Source organism: Cenococcum geophilum (assembly GCF_001692895.1).
Source record: "Cenococcum geophilum 1.58 unplaced genomic scaffold K441scaffold_68, whole genome shotgun sequence".
NCBI classification, from domain to species: domain Eukaryota; kingdom Fungi; phylum Ascomycota; class Dothideomycetes; order Gloniales; family Gloniaceae; genus Cenococcum; species Cenococcum geophilum.
In genome coordinates, this window is record NW_027137626.1 from 519,807 (window position 1) to 543,751 (window position 23,945).

Consider the following 23,945-nt stretch of genomic DNA (forward strand, 5'->3'; position numbering starts at 1 on the left):
GTGCTCAGTTTCTATCTTGGTGCTCGAGTATACATTTATATTCCATGTCCTCGTCGGGGAAGAATAGGTACGAGTCAGGACTATTGTGTTCGTTACCGTAGTCCACCCCACGTGGATACGAGTCAAGACTCTTCTGTTCATTACCGTAGTCCATCTCGCATGGGTACGAGTCAAGACTCTTCTGTTCGTCACTATAGTCCGCCTCACGTAAGGGGGTATTTGCGCTGGAAACTGGCGAAGCGGGAACGGATTGTTGTGTCCAGTAGTTCTCTTGAAATTCAGGATAAGTTTGAGGCATCGAGAAGTTCTCTTGAAATTCAGGAGAGAATAGCTTGTCGATGTGCAAGCGTTCCTGCCTCCCCCCAAACACGTGATCATAACCTTCATCTATTATAAGATCTGCCGGCTCGTCTGACTCGTTTTGCACCGGCGTTTCGTTTTGAGCGACGGGAAATGCGTGTTCCACTGCTTGATCTTGAGCACACGCCAGGCGTTTCGCCCTCTCCCAATTTCCCTCTGCTGAGCGACGGGCCAAAAAGCGCTCAATTCGAGGATACCGGTCAATTATATTACGATAGTAGATGCGGGCTCCAAGCTCCAGCTCGTCTTCGTCCGAGGGCGCCTTCCTGGCTGGATCGGCGGATAATTCGGACTCTAAAGAGACAGAAACCTGGACGTTACGAAATACTTCAATATTATCAATTTCTTGCTTCTTTTGCTTGGATTGTCGATGCTCCTCAGCTTCACGCCATTGTATTACAGACCCTGGATTAGCTGGGGGTAGAGTGTCTGCCAACCAGCTGAATATCGGAGGCTCTGAAGGAGGTGGAGATGTAGGTTGGTTCAGATTAACATTGCTAAACTCATTGTCGTCTGCATCTAGCATTTCAACGTCCTCAGGGAGTTCCTCTACCTGAGGCGTGTGGGAAGGGCTATCCTTGCCGCCACCGACATTAGATAGATCCCTTGAGCCAAATAACTTAGCGTCTTCTTCAACTTGAATTTTCGCCACTTGGTCTACTTCAAGGCCGTTGAGTGAACCCACGGAACCCTGGATGGCTGAGAGCTGAGGCATAAACCTTAGGCCGCACGCGGGACTAAAAGGTCAGATTAGATACCGTCAAGCTTAGCGTAAGAATCAAATATTGGTACCAGGAGTAAGGAAAATTCGTGACTTGCTGAACTGGGAAGCGTAGAGAAAACAAGAGCAAAAGGATAAAATTAAAGCAGTAAGGTCCAGGTATTAGGCAACAAGAGATAGCGTAGTGTTAAGATATTTGAGTTAGGAAAGTAGAAGGTAGACAGGATATGTAGCGAAGGGTTAAAACCATTCCCAGCTCACAGACGCGAATTGTGCCTGCACGTAGTGGGGGAAGTGACAGAATGCTGCACACTCACCAGGTCAAGATCTCCTTTTCCCCCAGATCGAATGATGGCTTCCCCGTGCACGATGGTCGCGGGCAAGAAGAAAGCTGGCAAGCAATATCAGTAATAATCATAAGCATGATGATTTCTGCCCCGGGCGTAATCGCCTGGGTCCAAGTATCCCTGTCGATAGAGACAGACGGACGTTTCGCATGAACTAGACGGAACCGACCGGCGTCTACCTTACAAGCTCCAGGGGCATCCTTGAACTGTGTCTTGAGCAAGCCTTCAAATATCTTCCCTCGTCAGCAATTATCCAACATGGGGACTCATTGACTTCACCTCCCAGGACCTGAACCATTCGTACGGCAGTTCCTGTGTCACACCAAGGGCATTCTCAAACTGGATATTGGATTGCAACAGTAGCGTTGGAGAGGTGCTGACCCTTTCATGTATACTTAGTAGCATGACATACATCCGCATGTTCGTGCGAATAACTGTGTCTAGGAGCGTTCGCAATTCTGTAGGAAAGGATCGAAGAAAGCCCACGATTTGTGAGCTAAGAATTCGAAGAGTGACTAGAGATGTGTGAGCTGATGCAAATCCCATGGACAAGCTAGATAGGCGTTGCATCACACTCTCCATGCCCACATTAACATTATCTAGCCCCTGCTGTAGTCGATCGGAAGAACCTGACGCTTCTCTGCGGCTGGCTTCGTGCGACAGGAGCATTTCGTTCTTCGCGCTGTCCACTCCTCGTAGGATCTTCTGCATACAAACAGTATGCTCTTCTAATTTCTCAAAAAGTTGCTGATAATGACTGCTCGAATAGCTCTCCATCCTCGAGAGTGTTTCCGACGCATGCATAGCCAGCAGTAGATTAATGCTAATGACCTTTGCTGAGATCATCGCCCTAATTTTCCTGACTTCATCTGCCATAAAGACAGCCCACTGTATTTTCTTTCCTGCGCCACGCAGCGTATGGCTCGTCGCTAACGGCCCCATGGCAGCCTCGTACTTCTCTAGTTTCGAGAAGAAGTCAGCTAGAGGAAGCCGGCAAGCCAGCGCCATTCCACGAATTGCGTTGACATGGCTGAGATTGCTTTCGGTGGGTTCGAGGGCTGCAAGACGTGCCAGGACGTTCTGGAGGCCGTGGAGCTCGATGATAACGCTCTGGTACTCGGAGGACGCCCCACCAGTATCTTTCAAAGCTTTGGCAACTTTCGTACACAGCTCTGCAACCACGAGTTGGAATTAAATACCACAGGAGAGGGCCAGGCTCAGACAACACAGAGAAATGTGGATACTGACCAATAGTGGCTATAAAATCCCCAACACTGAATCCAAACGCTGGGGGCATTGTGCGGGCGATAAGAAGCGTATGCGTTTATGTCATTTCAGCGTTAGAGATTATATGTTGGTGAAAATAGGGCGATATCGACCGCATGTTAAACAAGTGGAATGCATTGGGTGGAGAACACCTGCGGTCTTCACTCAAGGCTGATTCCGGCGGAGGGGTCAGAGAAGTTCGTGGTTTCAACCTCGCACGGCCGCCAGCCGCACAACCTTCAGCCTCGTCCCTCAATTTTTCTTTTATGTGCTTTGGATAAGCTCCGAATAAAGTGATGAAACTCCATACTTGCCATTAGTTTTTCCTAGAAAAGTAGCCTACGCTAATTACTAGTATCTACAACTTCAAAGCTGTCTATATAGTAACCATTTATGTTGACAAATACCGAAACTATAGATCGCTTTCCAGGCTCCTTCTCTTTCTATATTGATTTTGAAGTGACTATACGAAGGCTTTTCTCACACGATACCATTAGCTCGATAAAATCCAGAATCACAGCACTCTCACTTCCGCTCGCCATCGTTGCGCTTGGCATTTACTCGGAGCAGTCGACTCAACATTCCGAAGCATGAACGCCATCAAGGAAGCGGTTTGTGTCGGTATAGAGATTGTAAGGGTGATGAAGATCCATTGCTCATGGAGAGCAAAAAACTCGATAGAAGGCGGGCCTATAGATATCATGAAGAGGTATGGAACTTATGCAGCACTGTCCCGGAAGCCCGTCAACCGATTTGCTATACTAGCGCCACAGAAGCAGCCTGTCGACGAAGGTCGAACGTTGAATAAGGGGGGCTCGCAGCGTACCCGGGGTTTTTGGCAGCAGGCACCATATGAAGCCGTGGTTGTCAGTCGATGGGAGATGAGGTGTTTATGTATCCCACAGCTGCAAAGCCCGCGCTTGTGGTTGGCCCGCCATGCCTCGGCTCACATGGAGTCGGGGTGACGATGGAGCGAAGGCGACGCCGGTAAACTTTGCCCCGGATTTTGGCGCCCCTCCACCTCGATTCGGTCGGAGCTGATGTATTTATCTTACTATGCTTGCTACATGATGTAGCTACGCACTTTTGTCTCAGTGCTCAGTTTCTATCTTGGTGCTCAAGTATACATTTATATTCCTTATTCTAGTGCTATTTTAATCCGTTTTCGGGTCTTGAAGCTGGTCAGGAGATCTATCCGCCATGTCCAAAGCTATCATCCCCTTCTCGGAACCGCCATACCTCGCAGGGCTGCCCTCGCCATACTACAAGGAAACGCATATCAAATGGCAAAAGGTATGCAGGGCGTTCGTCCAGGAGAACCTGATCGACCGAGCGCTGGAATGGGATACCATTGAGACGCTGCCGGAGAGCGTGTTCGAGAAATTCGCTGCGGCTGGCATGCTGATCCCCTCTCTGCCCGCACCACTACCAGTAGAATGGCTCAAGCGCCTGGGGATCCATGAGCTGCTAGACGTGTTGAAGGTGGAGGATTTCGACTACATCCACACGATGATCTATTGTGATGAGGTAGGGCATGCTCTCAGGGGAGGACTGGAGGAGACACAGGGCTAATTAGGAAAACACAGATGGCACGGTCTGGCCTGGCAGGCCCCTCAAGCTCTCTCACGACCGGCATATCCTTCGGTGTACCACCGATCCTCAAATTCGGCAACAGACAGCTGCAAGAGCGGTTCCTGCCCGAGCTGCTGACGGGCAAGAAGCGCACCTGCATCGCCATCACCGAGCCCGGCGCTGGCAGCGACGTCGCCAACATCGCCACCACCGCCGTCAAGACCCCCGACGGCAAACACTACATCGTTAACGGCACCAAGAAGTGGATCACCAACGGCATCTGGGCCGAGTATTCGTCCATGGCGGTGCGCACGGGCGGGCCGGGCCCCACCGGCCTCTCGATGCTCGTGGTGCCGCTGAAGGGCTACCCGGGCGTCAGCATGCGGCGGCTCAAGGTCGGCGGCCAGGCCTCGGCCGGCACGACGTTCATCGAGCTCGATGATGTCAAGGTCCCCGTTGAGAATCTGATCGGCGAGGAGGGCATGGGCATGAAGTACGTCATGACTAACTTCAACCACGAGCGACTGGCCATCGCGATTGGCGCGACGCGCCAGTCTCGCGTTGCGCTGGCTGCGGCGATGGAGTATGTGCTCAAGCGCGAGGCGTTTGGGAAAGCGCTGATTGAGCAGCCCGTCGTGCGGCACCGCCTTGCTAAGTGCGGAGCGATGCTGGAGAGCCAGTGGGCTTGGGTGGAGCAGTTCGTGTACCAGATGACGAAACTGCCGAAGACTACTGCAGATGTGGAGCTGGGTGGACTGACGGCGCTGGCTAAGGCGCAGGCAGGCATTGTGCTGGATGAGTGTGCGCGCTGCGCGGTGCTGCTATTTGGTGGGAACGGGTATACGAAGTCCGGCCAAGGCGAGCTAACTGAACGTAAGTTTCGCGTTGAGATCTCTTGCGGAAACGAGCATAGAAGCGAGCCGAGTGGCTGACATTATAACTTAGGGATATACCGCGAGGTTCCTGGCATGAGGATACCGGGAGGCTCTGAAGATGTCATGCTCGATCTCGCCGTGCGGCAACTAGTCAAAAATTTCAGGGCAAAGACAAAGGCTATAGAGACACTGAAGGGCTCGTCGAAGCTATAGTCGCATTTTAATTGCGGTGGCGTAAAAAGAGGGCTGATAGCATTGGTTGTGTTCTTGTAGCATGTGAGCAAATTCCCGCATATCATACCGCGGCCCCGTAAAGCTTGGAGGAGGAAACGCTTAGGGGCCATCAAATGCCGGGGGAGATAAATTTCTGGGTTAAGACATTGCACTCTAGCGTATGCTTTGTAGATGGGTAGACTAGCAGAATAAAAATACCACGTCGAATTTTCCATGAAGCACGGAAAAAATCCATCCTAAAAATTTTGTGATGCCGACCCCCTCGCACAATTGAGGGTGTTTCCTGGATTTCTCCACGTGGTAGTGAGTAGCAGGGGCAGCGGTCCCTGATGCGCCAAGGCAAAGCAATCCTTGTGAACCTCATAAAGTCGCTCGAAGCTGAAACCGTCGATTGAGCCTTGATCAACACCAAGTGGCTTGACGCCGTCGCATACACCCTGGCTTGCAGATCCGCATAAAATCGTTCATAAAAAGCCTCTCTACAGGGGGCCCCCTACACATGCATAACGCAGGCTGAAAATACTTCGTAAAAATAAGGCGCCTGTGTTACCTCGCTTACACACCTATATCAGGTAAAGTTACTTAGTGATCGTCACGATTGATCGGGCCATGATGTAGTTGTAGAGACTTGACGTCCTAGCAGCTCCTTCTTACTGCCCTCATATTCCTCACGACGTCACGATCGTCGTTTTGTTACCACAAGAAGCTCGACATAAGATAGGCTTATTATACGATTTTGAAACCTCAAAAGACATAAGGCCCGGCACCAGCTCGTGCAGGAAGCTAAGCATGGCTCTTGCGGAGCCTCTCGCCCAAAATTAGCATCCTTTAAGCCGTATTTGAACTCCCTGCAAGCCTCCTAAATTAGCTCCAACTAATTAGTGTAAGGAAATTTGCGAGATCCATGTATTAAACGGCTCTCCCGCGTCCGTATTGGAAACGGCGAAGCGGCTTCGATCAGGCTTCCACAACCCCGGGAACCGCTTGCATTGCGCGTGGAACCTGGAGATCTTGCTATGTATTTAGGCTAAGCGGCATGACGATCGTCTTCGCGACTCGCCCAGCTGTTACAACGACAGTTCACTTGGGGGGAAGCTTGGGCTATTGCTGAGGCTATGGGTGGAGATTTTCCCTTCGCCATTTCATGATGAGTGAATGAGTAATTTAGCCGTTTATATATTAGCGACGGAAGGCATGTCTAGTAGCCTTGGTATGCTCTTAGCTATGGCGTGCCTACCTTATTTCACTCGTCGAGGCCGTCACCAATTGCAGCTTCACCTTTCCCTCTCCTGTTCTTCTGTTTTCTGAACCTGTCAGTTACACGCCATGAAGCTCCCCCTAGCTCTCTTTGCGTCTACCGTGGCAGCAGCTGCCGTCAATGACTCTGCCTCCTCCCTCATCGACTCGCTCGTCTCTTATTTTGCTTCTTCCGATGCCCTCAAAGGTCCCCTCAATCCCTTCCCGTTCCAGCTCACCTATTCCTACAGAGAGCCGATTCAAGCCACGCTCGAGCGCAATGCCTACATCACCCGCAACGGTTCCGAGCTGCTACTCGCCGGCAAGCGCTACACGGCGTCCGGCGCGAACGTGTACTGGCTAGGCCTGGACGAGAACGTGCAGCCGGCAGCGGGGCAGCCGTTCTACGCGCCGTACAATGCCAGCTATCCGACTAAAGGCCGTACCACGGAGGTCATGAATGCACTGCAGGTGCTCGGCGGTCGTACGATTAGGAGCCAGACGCTGGGAGTTAGTGTAGGGAATCCGCTGAGTGTGATGCCGGAGCTTGGGAAGGTCAATCAACAGGCGTTTGAGAGTATCGACTGGGCGGTTTATCAGGCAAGGCAGCATGGGATTAGGCTTTTTGCGCCTTTGGTGAGTGGAGTAATGTTGGATAAAAGAATTGGATGGAACACTGAATTTGACAGACGGATAATTATGACTACTATCACGGTGGTAAATTTGTATTTCTGCGGTGGAGAGGGATAAATATTACGAGTACCGGAACCATGTAAGTACCTTTAGAACGAGTCTAGTTTGATAAGGACGTGATCGCGATTAGAAAGAGAAAGTTAAATTAAGAACGGCGTGGTAATTGAAAGCGATGAGGTTGAAAGAATAAGTTAGGAATAAGAATAGCTGACTGTTGTTAGCGATCCCAAAGTGCAGGAGTTCTATACAAACCCCGAAGTCATCAGCGATTTCAAATACTACATCAAAGTTCTCTTAACACACACAAACCCATGGACTGGTCTCACGTACGCTGAAGACCCCACCATCTTCGCCTATGAGACTGGAAATGAGCTTGGGGGCCCTACTTTTGGAGACATGGACGTACCGGTCTCTTGGACCAGCGAGATATCAGCTTACATCAAGAAGCTTGCACCAACCAAACTCGTTATTGATGGGACATACGGTGTCAACAAGACGCATCTGAGCATTCCATCAATCGACATCTTCTCAGATCACTTCTACCCGCCGAACAATACGAAACTGACGGATGATATCGCATTGGTTGGATCGGTGAACAAGGTCTATCTCGCAGCGGAGTACGGCTGGACTCTGAATCCCGATGCTACCCCGCTGGAGGATTTCTTTGGGATTATTGAAAGCCAGCAGGCGAAGAGCGAGCCGGTAGTTGCGGGAGGTAAGCACGACGATCTCATCCTTCAAGCGTCGCTGCATGTCATCCGTAATACGGTCCGCAGGCGTCCTGTCGAGAAGCTTTTTGCAGGGTACCCTTTTCAGACGCTAGTGGCTGACATTTTGCGATAGACCAATTCTGGAGTCTCTTCATACACAATGTTCCCGACTGCTCGACTTATGTTAATCATAATGTAAGTGACTAAAGCGTGGCTTGCTCTTTTTTTACTGAATGTTTGGTCGGAATCCGCAATTCGGAATTCAGTGATTCCGTGTTTCGCTGACGGAGAACACCTATTTGGACAGGATGGATTCACCCTGCAATATGGCAATCCAGCCAATCCAACAAACGTTACTGAACAGATCTCCAAGATCCGACAGCATTTGTTTAAGATGAAAGGCCAGACCGTCGACGCGACAGGCCACACTGTTGACGCGACGCTACCAATCGCGCCTTGTCCCGGTGTGGAGGCGGAGTACACCTATATGTGAGGTCGTCTGGTATGGGGCAATATGATGGCAAGGACATGAAAGTATCTTGTTTGTTTCATCCAGGCAGAGGGGATCATCGATGCGAAAAAGCTACATACCCTCAAAAGTCGTAATAGTAATTAAAGGGGTGCTGGCTCGTTGTCTGAATTTCGAGGTTCTAGGATCCCTAGTCGCGTGAAAAGTAGTTAGTATTCGTACCGTGTCTAATGTGGAAGACCAATCCCATTAAATGCAAAAGAGCCTTCCAGGGCTGGATTGCAGGTTTGATTAACAAGCAGACTGCGGGGTCGATATGAATAACGCCTCAGCTTGGTCTAATTACGATAGCGATCATAATATAGCAAATCTGAGCTGTATTACGAGGATTTGTGATTAATCAATAATATCCCTTGCACTGATATTAACGCCCTTAAAGCTGTGCGCCGTGCGCACCAATCAGAAAGCTGTGTACGCAGGCGGTCAATGGTTCTGCTAGATCACTGAGATCTCGTAGATAAGGCCGCGAATATGTCAAATTTCGTATATATACTATATATAGAGCTTTACTCTTTGGTCCTAAGTTGATCTGCGTGTTCCTGCCAACATGGGGCCCGTTTTACAAAGGGCTAATTAGTTGATAAAGTTATCTATTTGCTACTTGACGCGAGGAAGTTGATGTTCTTGATCGCGCGCAAGGGATAATCTCTATTTGATCTGGAGCTTTTGATTGGTTCGTCTACTTGGACGCCTAAGGGGATGGTTGGAGGGCTGTCGGTCGCGGGCCGATTGCCAGAAGGAGTAAATCCGAGTCCTCAGGACAGTCAGGAAAAACCGCTGGGGTCCGGAGAGATTGCCCCACCTTCCATATTCAGCCATCAAGCCCCACACGTTCCCGCTCGCTTCGTTGCGACGTTTCTGACTGGTAGGCACAGCAAAATCTAGGCATTCCGGGTTTGGTTGGCCGCGTTGTGTCAGCGACAATCGACAGAATTATTACAATAAAAGTCACAATAAACACGAAGATGGTCCGCATGGTCCCGAATGCTCAAGCTTTAGAATTTCCCAGCCAGGCATTTCTCTGGCATCTCTCAGGCATCTCTCGGGCATTTCCTGGTCTTTCTTGGGTATTTCTTATCAGGCACCCTACCCAGGGTGCTAGGCGGTTTTGTGACGCAACGGAGAATACCGCGTTAGAGCGCGTCGCGGTCGGAAATATAACCGCTCGGTGGGAAAAAGGCCGCAATTTTTGTATTTAGGAATTTGCGCCGTTGTTTGTGCCGGCTTAGGGCTCGGCTCTTTCGCCGACGCACGTTGAGGCCTTGCTCGACTCAAAAAGGACGACCACCAGGTTGCGAGCAGTATCCTTGTGCCGTGCTGGGGAAAGACGTGTTGCCACGCATCTGGCAAAGGACGCGGTCGGCGATGGGGCCCTCTCTCTCTTTCTTTCTGCGACAATGGCGGTCAAATATGTATGACTCGGGCATTTGTGTTTCTCCCATGACTAACAACATTACTGCCAACAGCACTACTGCCAACAGCGCTTGTCAACAGCACTACGGCTGAGGCTGGAAGATCCTTCTCCCACAGCGCCTCGCGGGCCCTGACAGCTGCTGTGCGAGAATAGGTGTACACACGCAAAGATTCCACGGGCACGCCCACTAGCACATTTGCTTCCATGACGGTGCAAATTGCGCACTTAGCAAGCACCCAAAAGCACAGGCGATAAGTGGCCTCTTAGCTTGTATGACGATCAACCTGCGCGCCCTGCTCGTCGGGTGCTCAGCTGGGTCTATCTGGTGGCACAGGGCACGCGCTGATTCCCATCAGGACGAGCGGCTGCTGACGTATTTGGAACATCCGCTTCGGAGGGCAAAACTTGTGTCCGGAGACCTTGACCCGAGGGCTTTCGAGGCTAGCGTTCAAAGGGCAATTTCACCTGCCCAAGCGTGTTGGTTGTGTTAGCGCATGCCCCTCAAGCTGCCTGCTAAGCCCCGAAGATCCGGGGTCTTTGGGGCAGTTCGAGCCAGCGCGGCACTAACCCCACTGCAAAGTTGGACGTGTGAGGGATAATCCACGACGTACAATTCTCCAGGCGTCTGACTGGCCCTAAGCATCCCAAGCTCCGGTTACCCACCATGGCGAATCATGGCCCTCTGTACATAATCTTCACCATCCCTCTACGCTGAGCCATCTGGCCCGCGTGCCACATTTCATATACCAGCCTGTCCCTCTCACCTCATAATCCCCCACACAGCCGTCCGGAAGAAACCGCCAAAAGTGTGTCGCCATGTCTGAATGCTCTGCTTCCCTCTCTGATGTGCAGGAGACGCTCCCGTCCAAACGAAAGGCTGCCCAAGTTGGCATCGACGGCCACAGCAATGGAAGGTCAGTCAAGCGGAGGGCCTCGAAGGCATGCCAATGCTGTCGAGCGAGGAAAGTCAGATGCAATGTCACCGAACACGGAGCGCCGTGTACGAATTGCAGGTTGGACGAGGTGGAATGCATAGTGTCTGAGAGTAGGAGAAAGAAGTCAGTATTCGACGACCCCTCTATTCGTCCTCGACGCTGTCTAGATGGCGAATGGCTATGAATTAATCGCTATCTGCCAATGGTGGCTGTTCAGAGCAGGGGGACGAAAGGCGGTGGCAATTTGCTGACCTTATTCTAGGAAATGGTCAAAGGACGACGATCATTCGACAGAAGCAAATGCCTCGGCATCGTCCAATGCTAACCGCAAGCTGGCGTCACGAGAAGCTCTTGGCAGTATTCAGAAGCCCAATCTCACCGCCACTGCATCGCGACGATCACATGATCCTGAACCGCGGCATGAGGAGCATGTGCCTCATTCCATCTGTGCGTAGAGAGTTTTATTTATTTTTGTCATCACACCTGACACACTTGACCTCCCCTAACGCATGTCATGAGCGCTTATCATGGACGCTGTCAGTCATTAGCGCTGTCGTTTACATTTGCATGTGCTTACAGCCAGCCCTATTGCAGACCAAAGCCACGGCAGTCGACTGAATTACGGCTTCTCGGAGCTCAACCGCAGGCTCTCAATTAATTCGCAAACGGCCGTGCCGCCTATGTTTGGATTCAGTCCCTTGTCCACCGATTCTCGACAACCATTTTTCGCGCACCTTACCCCAAAACCAGCACCTGCACCTGTTGCGAATCTGCCACTGTTCATCAAACCGCTCCCTGCAAGGATTGGCCCTGATGAGATTGCATATCTTGAAAAGAAAGGTGCTCTCGCCATCCCTACTCCGACCCTGCGCAATGAATTGCTACGCGCATATGTCGAATTCGTGCATCCTTACATGCCCCTGCTGGATCTCCATGCGTTCGTTACCATCCTGGACCGCGCCGACGGGAATCTCGGGAAGATTAGCTTAATCCTGTTTCAAGCCGTCATGTTTGCTGGCTCGGCATTTGCCGACATGCGCCATTTGAGCATTGCTGGATATGTCACGCGGAAAGAGGCGCGCAGGGACTTCTTCCAAAAGACGAGGGTAAGCGAAATATCCGCCTCCACGTAATTTGTAGAAAGGGAGGAGGAAACTCCGGTCACCAACGCCTCTAATTCAGACGAACTATGCTGATGCGAAATAGCTTCTGTATGATTTTGATTATGAGTCCGACCGTGTATCATTAGTGCAGGCTCTTCTTCTCCTAACCTACTACTATGAAACTCCAGATGACCAGAAGGATACGTGGCATTGGATGGGCGTGGCTACCTCGGTGGCACACACCATTGGCCTCCATCGCAACCCGGACCACTCGAATATGGATTCGAAGAGGACGAGGTTATGGAAACGGATCTGGTGGTCGACCTATATGCGGGATCGTCTGATAGCGCTGGGAATGCGGAGGCCTACGAGGATAAAGACGCAGGACTACGATGTGCCTATGCTTACTCTGGATGACTTCGACATCGCGCCAATTCCTAACACCGTAACTTGCATCCCTCTAGACTGCCGAATTGCAAGAGATGTCGGTATGCAGCGGCAACTGGCAATCATGTGCATTGAAAAGGCGAAATTATGTCTCTGCATTAGCCATGTCCTTTCGAAGCAATACTGCGTGCTTAATAACAATCAGGGACCGCTTAATGACCGGACAACGATGATGCTGCTGCCGAAGAAATTGGACCCAGAGAAGTGCGAGGTTAAAGCGTGCGATGAAGAGCTGCAGAAATGGGTCGATGAGCTGCCGGAGGATGCCAAATATAGTGACACTTCATCCGGCGACGACTGCATCGATCTTCATCGCGCACTGCTCCACATGATATTCTTTACTACTCTCTCAGCCCTACACCGGCCGCAGGTATTGCCCTCATATCACGGCGACAACCCAGCGACTCCAAAGTCCCCAAACGGCGCCGGACTTCTCGACGTGTCCCGCCGCAACGTCCGCCGCGCTGCGTCCGCCATCACTTCCATTGCCCAGCGTCTCGACTCGCTAGATTTGGTACGATATCTCCCGACTACCGGCGTGACAGTCCTGCTCCCAGCCGTCATCATCCACCTCCTCGACATCAAAGCGCCGGAGGAAGAAACGCGCCGCGCCAGCCTCCGCGGCTTCTGCCAATGCATGNAAGTGATGGGCAAACTGCGCGACCTCTACGCCGCAGCCGACTACTCGACCGCCTTCCTCGAAGCTGCCATCCGCAAAGCGGGGATCCACATCGCGCCGCCGCCAGGGATGGCGAACCCGCTCGCTAAGCCCTCTCTCATCATGACCGTCGAAGACCTCGTCGACGCCGGCCGCCGACTCGACCTCGCGCAGCTAAGCCCGCAGCAGCGGCACCGGGCGCGCACGACGCTGACGCCGCCGCCAGACGCGGGGACGACCAACATGCCGTCGCTAGAGAAGAACAGCGCGCACGTCGCGGACGAGGAGGTCGCGCGGCGGCTCGAGACGTTCCTGGCCTCGACGCCGCCGGACAGCGAGCACCACTGCGACGACCACGCCGACGCCATGTCCGTGTCCACAACGTACCACCTGCTCGGCGGCGGCGGCGGCGGCAACATCGCCCACGCCTTCCACGGCCACCACGGCCACAGCCACCAGCATCACCGGCACCACCAGGACGGCCACCACGCGCACTTCCATCCCCATTCGCAGCACCTCGATGTCACGCCGTTCAATCACCACGGCGACGAGATGCTGTTCTCGAGCCTGCCGCTCAACTCCGACTTCGACGACGGCGACTTCGACGACTTGCTGAATCTGGATGTTGTGGGCGAGGCGTTTGCGTTCGACGAGCGGGGTGGGGGTGGCATCGGGGGCTTGCAAAGGGAGAGCTCCGGGTTTGCGATCGATGTCGACTGGATGCAGAATATGGCGCCGTTGGCGGCCGAGATGGCGATTTAGGTGCATGAGGGAGAGGGGGGCGGGAGGGGGAAGGTCATGCCGACGGCTTATGCATTTCCGGTGATTTTTCTGTTTGGGGAGGATGAGAAGGAGGGGGGGCCGAATGATGCGGTGGTTTTCTTATTTCGTTATGCGAGGGGTGGTCTGGGTAACGCGTCTCCTGTTTGCGGATATCAACATCTAGTTCTCTACGGCGTTGCATAGGTCCAAAGCTAGACTTTGGGGGGGGTTTCTCTCTTCATTTTCGTCCTGTTTCTTTTTCCTGGGCTTTTCGTTAACCTTTCCTGCTGTTTGTCTCACTATTCCGTATTTCCTCGCATGCGCCTTTTTTTTCGTCACGGAATCCCGTCTGCTGCAACGATATCCTTGGGCTGGCCCGGCGCACTTTTATAGAGATGGGGATTGTTTTCTTTTAAGGGGCTCAGGGGATTGAGGGGTAGGTACATAGAATGCGGTATTGTGCAGAATATAGGGGTGAATGCCTCGACCACCCTACGGATCTCACGAAAGTGCAAGTGACAGAATCTGGCAAGCACAAACATCGCCTTCTGGTTAAAGCACTTCCACGAAATGTGGACGACCTTTGTATCAGAAAAAAAGAGTCTTTATGGGGCGAAGTGAAGTATCTTCAGAGCCTAGGACAGAAGGCTTGGAATGCTATAATATATTATTTTCTCAATCTCATTTCCTCCGCATCTGGACGTCACAAACCCAGGCTGACTGGGTGATTCCGAAATAAAAGTTTCCATCGTCATAAACCACGGTCCCATTTATTCCCCACAGCTCGCCCGAACGTTTCTACCATAAAAAAGCTCGACTCCGTCATGTNTTTAATCATCCCCAAAAAAGATGCCAGAATAAAAGTAATAATTAAAAAGGCGGAAGATAAACATCAACGTCGACTCCGTTATTTAACCTAACCTGGGTATCGTCGTTGAGGTTCTCCATAAAGTCTCAAAGAAGCCACTCAAAGAACTTAAATAACACCATTAAAAAAAACTGCCACAAATTCACGCTATCAATATTTTCTTTTCTATTTCGCTCCAAACCCATAGGAGATGAGAGGTGGTTGTGTGGTGTGCGGCTGAAGGCAAAGCATAAATGTATTTCCGAAACGAAAGAGGCAAAAGCGCCAAGAGCAGGAAAATCGTGCGGTTGTTGAAATCCGCGATTGAGGGGTTGTGTCGATGGTGAGGAGGCCGGTGGGCTGCGACTTTTTAGAGCGAGTCAGAAAGGCGTGACTATACGGATGATCAGAAGCGGAATAAGGCGGTTCCCTTCGTAATATGAAGGGGGGGCAGAGGGTAAGCACCGACAGGAAGTTGCTGTGGCATTTTTGACATAGAAAATGTGTTTTCGTTAGGGGGGAAACGACCCCATCCGGTCCTCGCGCTCACTCCTCCTGCGCCCACCGTCGCTCCCTCAGCGGCTTTTCGTCCGCGCCCAGCTTCTCCCTCGAACCGTCGACCTCCGCCTTCCAGGCCCAGAACTCGCCGAGCCGCACCTCAGCATAGCTAGCGTAGTCGAACTCGATTTGCGAGATCTGCGCCTGAATGAGTGCCCAGATGCCCCAGTAAAAGCCTGGCATACCGCGGAAGCGGTCCACTTCGTCGAACAGCGCGGTGCATTCGGCGTCTTTGAAGCTGCGCTCGAGACGCGAGTTATAGCTCAGCAGGTATTCTTTGAGAAAGTCGCGCCGCTGGGAGCGGGTTGGCAGCACGCTGAAGTCGCAGTCGAAGCCTCCCCATTCTGCGAAATGGTTTGCAATGTCGAAGGCAGCGGGCGCGGCGGTTGCGTATTCGTAGTCGATGAAAGAGACGTTGACTGGTGTTTCCGTCTCTTCAGAGTCGCACGAATTGCTGGAGTGGCTGGAGGAGGCTGAAGATGGGGGTTCGATGATGACATTTCCGCTGAGCAAGTCGCAATGGGCAAAGACGAAGGGGTTAGAGCTGACACCTGGGGTGTTGCCGAATTGCTTCACAAGCCATTCAAGCTCTTTTTGGAGCTGGTCTCTGCGGGCCTTCTCGCCTTGCGTGGATATCGGGAGCGCGAGAATCCACTTCTGCATCACAGTCCATACGTTTGGCATAGGCTTGCCAGGAGTGAGCCTCTCTATCGCTTCAATTGATGCAGTGCGCTTGCTGCGTGATTTGGTTGGTGAGTGTCCAGCAGCATGNCCAGCCACATGTCCATTTGCAAGACTACCATTGGTAGGCGACTCTGAGCTAATACTCGAAATAGGTAGTGTTGCATGCCATTCTCCGAGCCTCCTTGCCACACCACGCCAAATCTCAGGCTGACGGAGGTCTGCCGGCGAACATACACTTCCTTCAATAAACTTATAGAGCAACCCGTTGTCGAAGCGGGCGAGGAGAGGTGGCGCGAGGCCGTAGCGGGCTAATAGCGAATGGGAGAGGGTTTCTCCTGTGCAGTTCGCCGTTAGCCAATGTGTTGTTCTAGAATGGTGCGAGATTGACGACGTACTCTCTCTATCAATGAGCACATCTGTGCCCTTCCCATACGCTCGCAGCAGAACGGACTCTCTGTCTACCTGCCGTTCTGAGAGTCCCGGTAATTTATTAATGGCTTTGAGAAGCTGGGATGTGCCAAATTAGCCATAAATCTCCACAGATGTAGGGGGTGCCTTTGCCTGACACTTATCCCGGAAGGATGTTTGACCTTAACGTACAGTATTGGTGATACCGTCGGTAAATCGCACAAATTCTATCGTTTCCTGTGACTCCCTCCATTCAGGCTTCAGGGCAAATATGAGTTGTAAGGCGGAGTTTTGCGAGTCGGTGTGGGCGTAGGTTAGAGCAATGTGTCTTACACTCTCGGGCTTCTGCGGAGAGGAATCCATGGTGGATGTTGGTGGATCGCAAGTGTATTGGTGCCTGCAACGTTGTCAAAATTAGCTATGCTGTCGATAATCAAATGGGGCGAGTGTGACAGACTATAATAAGAGAGGGGAAGATGGTACGGAAGCATGTGAAATTCTTATGCAGTGCTCCTGAATTTCGGCGAAGAGTGGCCCGTTCCAAAAGGCGAGTTTTAGGGAGCAGGCATACCAATGGTTTTATAGATTGAGAGAGGAGAAAATTTAGTGGGGTATCGGTGGGTATAAGACAATTATAGGTGTGTCGGAGGGAAGAAGTTTGGAGAGACAAGTGGAGGGAAAAGGGTTTACGTAGGGTGACGGGGTCTCGTGGGCAATTCCCAGAACTTGGTCTCAGCTTGATGAACCCATGTCCCTGCCCGTCCGAAGCGAAACGCCCCCACCACTCTGCGGCTTTGGTGCCTGGCTTCAGGGCGTTGCTTGATCTAGACCGCCACTTACTGTACACCCACCCTCCGTGCCTCTCTACACGTCATATTGCCGTGCTTATTGGCAAGAGATAATGTACATGTACCATCGAACCCCAAGAGCACAAAGGTGCATGGCTGCCGGATAGCTGCTTTCTCGGATGCCTGCGGAGCTATCCACGCTGTTTTGCCGTTCTGTGCTGTGCTTGGCCTGCGGAATGACCTCAAGGCCAGACTACTGTACGCTACTGATTGAACCCTGGCTGAGTATGAACTACGCAAACACTGATTCGTTATAGCAACTGAGGCTTTGAGTTTCTTCATCAACTTTTCGAATCCCGTCCTGCAGGCATCTTCTCTTAACAGCAACTGCTCCGTGCTCTCTAACATCCGAGGTGGAAGTGGGGGTGTTCTCAAGCTGTGAGCACGCGACGTCTTACGCAATCGGTTGATTCACAACGCCCGAACTTGGGGTTTCTTCTTTTAAGAGGGCCTTTCTATAACACTTCACCGATCAGCCGTCCTCGTGCTCAGCTTCACAAGGCTCATGGTTTCTAGTACGCTTATTGCAGCTTCGATCATCTGACTCAAGAGACGAACCAACTCGTTATTCCACCACATTATTGGAGAGCTCGCTATCAGGCAACCACTGGGTTTATGGGATAAGTATGAGTCCTGCTTTGATTGGAATCCTCATGGATATTGTGATCGCAAGAGAGAGCCTTTGCCAAGCCACATTCCTGTTCAGGTTTTATTTCCCTCACCTACCAGGGCATATGCAAGACGTCTCCGAAGTTGATATCAGAATTAAGGGCAGCGTCCTCAACTGCAGGGACGGCCCGACACGGCAAAACGCCTTCTCAGTGTCTGAATGAAAAAGAGGCAGGATTATTCTAGAGCCCGTGGCCATCTCGCTGGAGGCACATAGTGGTGGGATATGCTACGTCCATAAGACGCACAAACAGTCTCTTCTAAACCCTCCTAGATGTGTGGAATAAAAGTCGTACACATACTGAGGTGGCCAAGCCGAATCCTGATTATTGAGGACAATTTTTGCTGAGGATGCCAAACTAATTTGCGTGACTAAGAAATTGCAGATTCCGCCGTGGGATGGGTGGTGTCAGACTCTTGAATCTGGGCCGTGATGATCGTCAGCTCTTGCGGTAAACGCGGCTGAGATTTGTCGATAGGAAGAGCGTAGCGAGGGAAAATGGGAACATTGTGCCAAGCTCTGTGCACCTTCCCTCCCAATTCGAGAATGAGCGGTTTTTGTCGCCTCTGAGAAAGAATAGGAATGCAGTATCGGTCTAATGTCTAGGTATAAATTACCACCCATATCTCTATCCTCCCAACTTTTTAGCCCCTCTGTATGGATACATATAACACTAACTGGGTCTGGATTGCATGTATTCATTTTGGTATACCCACATAATACTGTCGAACAACGCGCTAACTGCGATCATCGTCCTGTTTCCTATGTGGGTATATATTAGGGTGTCTTGGCCATTTGACTTGACTGTATATGTTGAGGCTCAACAGCCTACATTAATTCAATAGAGTTCTCCTTCTTGACTGCTCCGTTTAACAGTTATAAGCCTAGGCCATCTACTATATTCTCTTTAATTTGAGGTCTTAGTTGCCTTATTATTGGCGTGTATAGTAGAGGCCTTAAATATATCCTCTTAATAACCCGAAAAGTTTATTACCACCTATACTGTAATCCTTGCAGGCCCAAACGATTGGGACTAATAGATTGGAGTTATTAAATATAGAGCCGACGGTAAGTATATATAGGAGTATATCGACCTTATATTAGGAAGTAGGATCTATAGAGCCCTATTAGAGCTATTATAGGTAAATAAGAAGTTAACAACGTAAACACAACTAGTAGAGTAGGTTGCCTAATATATTAACTCCAATTGTATTCTAAGATTTACTATAAAGAAGAGAACTATCTAGGTAGGGACTGTAGTCCTTTAAATATATAATACTGCGCCTAAGAAATATACTAAGTACGTCAATACGTTAGTACGTTAGTATATTTACTATATTCTAATATTCCTACGTTTTTATATTTTAAACTTATAATATAACTAGATTTATACTTAATCTATTTTGCATTTGACAACGCAGTAACGGTTAATGGTGCCAATTTCATTGTGAACATATGGATCACAAATGTCAAACGAGATGTGGCGGGATTCTCTGCCGACCTTGAAGGCCTGCAGGCACTCGCCGCTGCTAGCATCCTAGATCTTGACCGTGCTGTCGCCTGACGCCGAAGCCAGTCGTGTCGAGTCGTGGGAGCTTCCCAAATTTAATTCCCGTTTGTGTCATCGCAGATCCTGGGTGCCCATGATATTATAGTTTTCTTATCGACTGCAACTCACTCCCAGATAAGAACCTCCCACATCAAAATATCGTCTTTGTATACAAATTCTCATACAAATCAAATATAATCATATGCGCATACTTTCTTGACTCTATTTTCTCACCATGAGCCCAAGGCTTCCTCCCTACCGTGTCTGGCAGATCTGCGTCGCCTTATACTATAGCTGGGCAGTTAAATGGATTGTTGCAGCCATTCAAATTCATAAGATGACGATATACCATATTAGAACATCCTTAGATATATAGGGGACTCCTTACCTACTAAGCCTTGCTAGAATAGGGAGGCCTTAAGTTTTTACTACTTTATATAAGAATGTACGTAACGATTAACGTTATAGTGTTTAGTTAATTTCTAACCAATTTTAATATAGGCTCTCCTTATATTTCTTACCGATTGGCTAACTGCCTTCCTTAATAAAATGGCCTAGTTCCTATATAACGAATTTAATATAATTATAGGCCTCTTAACTATCTGGAAGACACTTTTACGCCTTTAGTAGAGCGGGAAGGTAGTATAAAGAAAAGTGCTTAAGCGGGCAGAGGATCTACGTTCCCTATAGAAGGGACGCTAGATTATATAGAATATTTACCAGTTAGTATTTATTGACAAATTAGGAGCCAATAAGAGAACTAAGTATAGGAAGTTTAGGTATAGTCCTATTAATCTACCTATAATTAAGGTCTCTTTAATTTAACGCTCTAAGCGGTAGAGTCAGCGTGGTTAGTTGCCCGACGTCTGGATCGTTAAGGTTTAGATGGCCAGATTGGTCTCTTAATTAGAGCTGTCGGATTGGCCTGATTAATAAGGCCCGATTGCAAACGTCTACAGACGGCGGACAGGGCAGCATAGCTTAGTTTTAAGCCTTTTTAGGCATAGTTTAGGGGGAATTTAGGGGGAAATAGTGAACGCACGGACCATGCATGGACCAAAAACAACGCGAACGCGTCCATCTATCCCTCTTTTACGCGTATCCAGGGGTACTAAGAGCTCTATCGGTCGGATCCAGTCCGGATTAAGACGGATAACTTCATGGACTGACTGGATTGGGCAGCTAAAATTTGGGCGATCAATCGGGTGACGGTTAGCCTACGGACTGGCCGCTTAATCGACCACGCTGGGTAGAGTATACTACTAGCCTATACCTATAATAGCTTCCTTAAGGGGACGTTAATATATTAAGGCTCTATTACTACCGAATATTTAACGCTTAGATTAAGGCTATAGTTCTACTATAGTATATACCTAGTATAATCTTAATTATAAATAACGCATTAATTTACAGGAACTAAGTAAGGGAGTTAAATTAGATAAGTATATATATATAAAAGTTAACAGGAAGTAGGAGCTCCGAACTCTCTATAAAAGAGCTAGCGTCTATATAAAGTATTTACTACTATATTCTCTAGAGTTTAACCTAATTAAGCTTGCTTTTTATAACCTTAAGACATAGGTTTAATGCAATATTTATAGTCTTAGTAACTATATAGACTTTAAAAGCTTTTTAAGATTTAGTATACAAAATATAGGTGATTATATAGCTGCGCGATCGCATTTCTAGCACGTAGGTTATTTAGTAGTTAACTAGTTAGTTTCTTATATATATAATAGGTATAAAAGACACTAGAAGAATATAAAGCCTACCTAAATTTAAACTTCCTATAAGCCCTTAGGTCTCGTTAAAGCTTTAATAGGGCACCTCCCTTAAAGCTAAGGTCTTCCTATATACTATTACTAATTTTATTCTTATTCCGCAAAGCCTTTAAGTCGTAATTATTTTTAAATAGGGTGTTAGTAATATAATTAAGCTTAATAATTAGCTCTACTAAGCTCTAATATAGCTGCGTTTAAAGCCAGTTAAAGTAGTTACGAAGCTTTACGGTAGGATTAAGCCTAGGCGCAATTAGGCTTATTAGAGGCTCTACTACTTAATTTAAATCGTCTGGCTTTACCGGGGGAGGTTACTAGGGAGGTTACTAGGGTATAACGGCCTGCTAATATAGGTAAGAAGCGTACTATATATACTGCTAGTATTAATATTAAGTAGGGTGTAGTTAGTAAAGGGTATAGGGGGGGAAGTTTATTGGATAATTAAGTACAGTCTTCGCCTATCGCGCCCTTATTGCACCGTCCTTTTAGCTTAATAGGATTGCAATTTAAGTAGGAGGCTTATTAGTAGTAGCCTTTCCCTTAAGGATCTTATTCCCCTATAATGTTATTATTCTTCTATTAATTAGGTAATAATCTACTAGGTAATTTAGGTTGCTATTAACCTAATAAGTACGCCTATTATTCTAGTATACGTTAGTTCTATATTCCCATTAAAATATAATTAGTAGGCCTCCGTTCTTAGCTATAACTTTATTTAGCATAGTACTAGATAGATTTAGGTATTAAATAGCAGTAGCATTGCTACCAGAGGCCTTCCCTTTCTTACTCTAGCTAGTTATGGCCTTTATAAGTATTTCTAGTTAAATACTAAGAGCCTATATCATATGGCCTCCTAGCAAATTTAACGGATCTAACGTTATAGGGAGCTCCAAAAGTATTGCGGTAGCCTCTACTTTTAAGCCCTTCCTTTTATTACTATGCTAAGCGTCTAAGATAGAATCCATAGCTTAGATATCTTTATAGCTATATAGATCCATAATAACTTTATCTTTTTTAGTACCCTAATTATAGGAAGCTGTAGCTTAAATTAAGGCAATAGGCTTAAATCGCCCTAAGTGTTTTACTCAAACTTTATTAATCTAGGCGATTAATTAAAAGTATACAAAACCTCCATATATATGCACTCTTTTAGCAGTATTTATAAGCGGTATTACTCCTACTACTGCACGCCAAGTAAGAGTATATTAAATAATCTCTAAATCTACCTCTAGCTCTAGCTCCTATATTGCATCTAATTTAGATACAGCCTTAGATAATACTAAGGGAGACTCCTCTCTTATAGCAGCTTCGGTAGCTTAATATTCTGCTAGTATTATACGCAGCGATTTATATACTAGTTAAGGAGGTAGCTTCTTATAAGGCTTCGGCCTCTTTAATATCTTCTTCCTAGCCTATTTAGAAGATCGCTAAGAGGATACTTCCTTATTCTCTACTACCTTTCTTAACCAATATCGCCGCTATAGTAAAGTTTGTATTACTAATTAAGTTACCTTATAATTATTAAGAGGATAGTCTAAAGGCAGTATACCAGCTAGAATAAAGCCCTTCTTACTAGGGGGGATAGTAGTAGGCGAGCTATAGTTCTTATCCTTATTAATCCCAATATCGTCCTCGTCTAAGAAGTTAACCTTATTGTCGCTTACCTTAACGGCAATAGGAGAAGCTTCCGTGTTATTAGCTTTACCTTTTTTAGGTGTAACCTTAGTGCTTAGAGTATTCCTAGTAAGAGAACTAGAGCTAGGGCGACCTTATAAAGCGCGTTAGGGTACTAAGACCTGCGACGCGGCTCATTTACAACGGCTTAATAGGGGTGCTATATTGACTAAAACACCTACCAAGACTTGGTAATAGAAAAGCTAGTAAGAAATAGAGCTTCATATAATTTTGAGTAAAAAAAAAACTGCCTATACGATTATATTTGATTTGTATGAGAATTTGTATACAAAGACGATATTTTAATGTGGGAGGCTCTTATCTGGAAGCGAGTTGCAGTCAATAAGAAAACTAATATGCGGATCGTTAGTACCCTTAAACGAAAATTTTAACCCGACTTTATAATTAATAAGCTAATTTAGATATTTAATTAACCCAAATTTTTAATTTAAAGCCTTATAATATAGAGTTTAATTAGTATATATATAGATATCAGGCCTTTTAAAAGGAAACCCCCCTAAACCCCCCCTCTATATATAAAGAGTAGTGTCTATATAAGTAGAGGTTGTAAATCGCATTACGCGCAAGGCGTATGCGGCAGGGGCCGCATGGCGTAGCGTAGGTTACCTGACCACCTACGGCCCGATAGATAGTCCGACCTTTACTACCCCTTTCTTTCTCTTTTAGTAGACGACGACAAGACACAAATAAATTAAGAACCAGAACTACTTATTGCAATTGCAGTACCCCCTGGGTGATACTGACACTAATTAGTGATATTACAGATCAGAATCCGGTGTTATTATATTATTTTCACCCGATATTATATCACGTGACTCGGTTATCGTTAACCTTTTATCTCAACCTCCTACTTAGATAGTTCAATCAACTACTTCTTACACTTAATATTCTGCAATCACGCTTGCCTTAACCTGCGCGTTTAACAGGTTATAAGCCCGGTCTACTTAACGTAATTTACGCCTTTTTATTATTAGTTTTTTGAGTTAAATACGCCCTCTAGCGTCCTTATACCTTAAGACTTAAATTAGTATAAAAAACGCGTTTAA

The 23,945-nt window shown here is 48.2% G+C and overlaps 6 protein-coding genes across 6 annotated transcripts; 4 read left to right on the forward strand and 2 right to left on the reverse strand.

The window, feature by feature from the left end:
• Window positions 1-4: 4 nt before the first annotated feature.
• Window positions 5-2,725, reverse strand: K441DRAFT_589080 (uncharacterized protein; the record flags this gene model as incomplete). Its single annotated transcript, XM_067644747.1, has 5 exons — window positions 5-1,097; window positions 1,399-1,661; window positions 1,708-2,103; window positions 2,146-2,576; window positions 2,611-2,725. The coding sequence occupies 5 exons, from the start codon at window positions 2,723-2,725 to the stop codon at window positions 5-7; spliced, it is 2,298 nt and encodes a 765-aa protein (XP_067497930.1).
• Window positions 2,726-3,715: 990 nt separating this feature from the next.
• On the forward strand, window positions 3,716-5,594 carry K441DRAFT_646863 (short-chain specific acyl-CoA dehydrogenase mitochondrial precursor). The gene is made up of 3 exons (XM_067646832.1): window positions 3,716-4,221; window positions 4,281-5,139; window positions 5,212-5,594. The coding sequence occupies exons 1-3, from the start codon at window positions 3,895-3,897 to the stop codon at window positions 5,352-5,354; spliced, it is 1,329 nt and encodes a 442-aa protein (XP_067497931.1). The 5' UTR covers window positions 3,716-3,894; the 3' UTR covers window positions 5,355-5,594.
• Window positions 5,595-6,701: 1,107 nt separating this feature from the next.
• Window positions 6,702-8,507, forward strand: K441DRAFT_589013 (glycoside hydrolase family 5 protein; the record flags this gene model as incomplete). The annotated part of the gene is made up of 5 exons (XM_067644742.1): window positions 6,702-7,247; window positions 7,301-7,383; window positions 7,526-8,019; window positions 8,148-8,209; window positions 8,322-8,507. 5 exons carry the CDS (start codon window positions 6,702-6,704, stop codon window positions 8,505-8,507), a joined length of 1,371 nt encoding a protein of 456 aa, XP_067497932.1.
• Window positions 8,508-10,681: 2,174 nt separating this feature from the next.
• On the forward strand, window positions 10,682-14,293 carry K441DRAFT_700594 (uncharacterized protein). Its single transcript, XM_067653260.1, has 4 exons — window positions 10,682-11,015; window positions 11,155-11,339; window positions 11,487-11,998; window positions 12,099-14,293. The coding sequence occupies exons 1-4, from the start codon at window positions 10,774-10,776 to the stop codon at window positions 13,860-13,862; spliced, it is 2,703 nt and encodes a 900-aa protein (XP_067497933.1). The 5' UTR covers window positions 10,682-10,773; the 3' UTR covers window positions 13,863-14,293.
• Window positions 14,294-15,255: 962 nt separating this feature from the next.
• Window positions 15,256-16,722, reverse strand: K441DRAFT_589110 (ethanolamine kinase-like protein; the record flags this gene model as incomplete). Its single annotated transcript, XM_067644751.1, has 4 exons — window positions 15,256-15,999; window positions 16,048-16,286; window positions 16,347-16,458; window positions 16,552-16,722. 4 exons carry the CDS (start codon window positions 16,720-16,722, stop codon window positions 15,256-15,258), a joined length of 1,266 nt encoding a protein of 421 aa, XP_067497934.1.
• Window positions 16,723-20,458: 3,736 nt separating this feature from the next.
• K441DRAFT_669203 (uncharacterized protein) lies at window positions 20,459-20,667 on the forward strand. The gene has a single exon (XM_067650111.1). It carries the CDS (start codon window positions 20,474-20,476, stop codon window positions 20,633-20,635), a length of 162 nt encoding a protein of 53 aa, XP_067497935.1. The 5' UTR covers window positions 20,459-20,473; the 3' UTR covers window positions 20,636-20,667.
• The last annotated feature ends 3,278 nt before the right edge of the window (window positions 20,668-23,945 follow it).

Coding starts and splice junctions, on each gene's coding strand:
- K441DRAFT_669203 (XM_067650111.1), top strand. CDS start 20,474: ATGCATGGACCAAAAACAACGCGAACGCGTCCATCTATCCCTCTTTTA.
- K441DRAFT_646863 (XM_067646832.1), top strand. CDS start 3,895: ATGTCCAAAGCTATCATCCCCTTCTCGGAACCGCCATACCTCGCAGGG. Junction 4,222..4,280: donor CGATGATCTATTGTGATGAG/GTAGGGCATGCT, acceptor AGGAAAACACAG/ATGGCACGGTCTGGCCTGGC. Junction 5,140..5,211: donor CCAAGGCGAGCTAACTGAAC/GTAAGTTTCGCG, acceptor ATTATAACTTAG/GGATATACCGCGAGGTTCCT.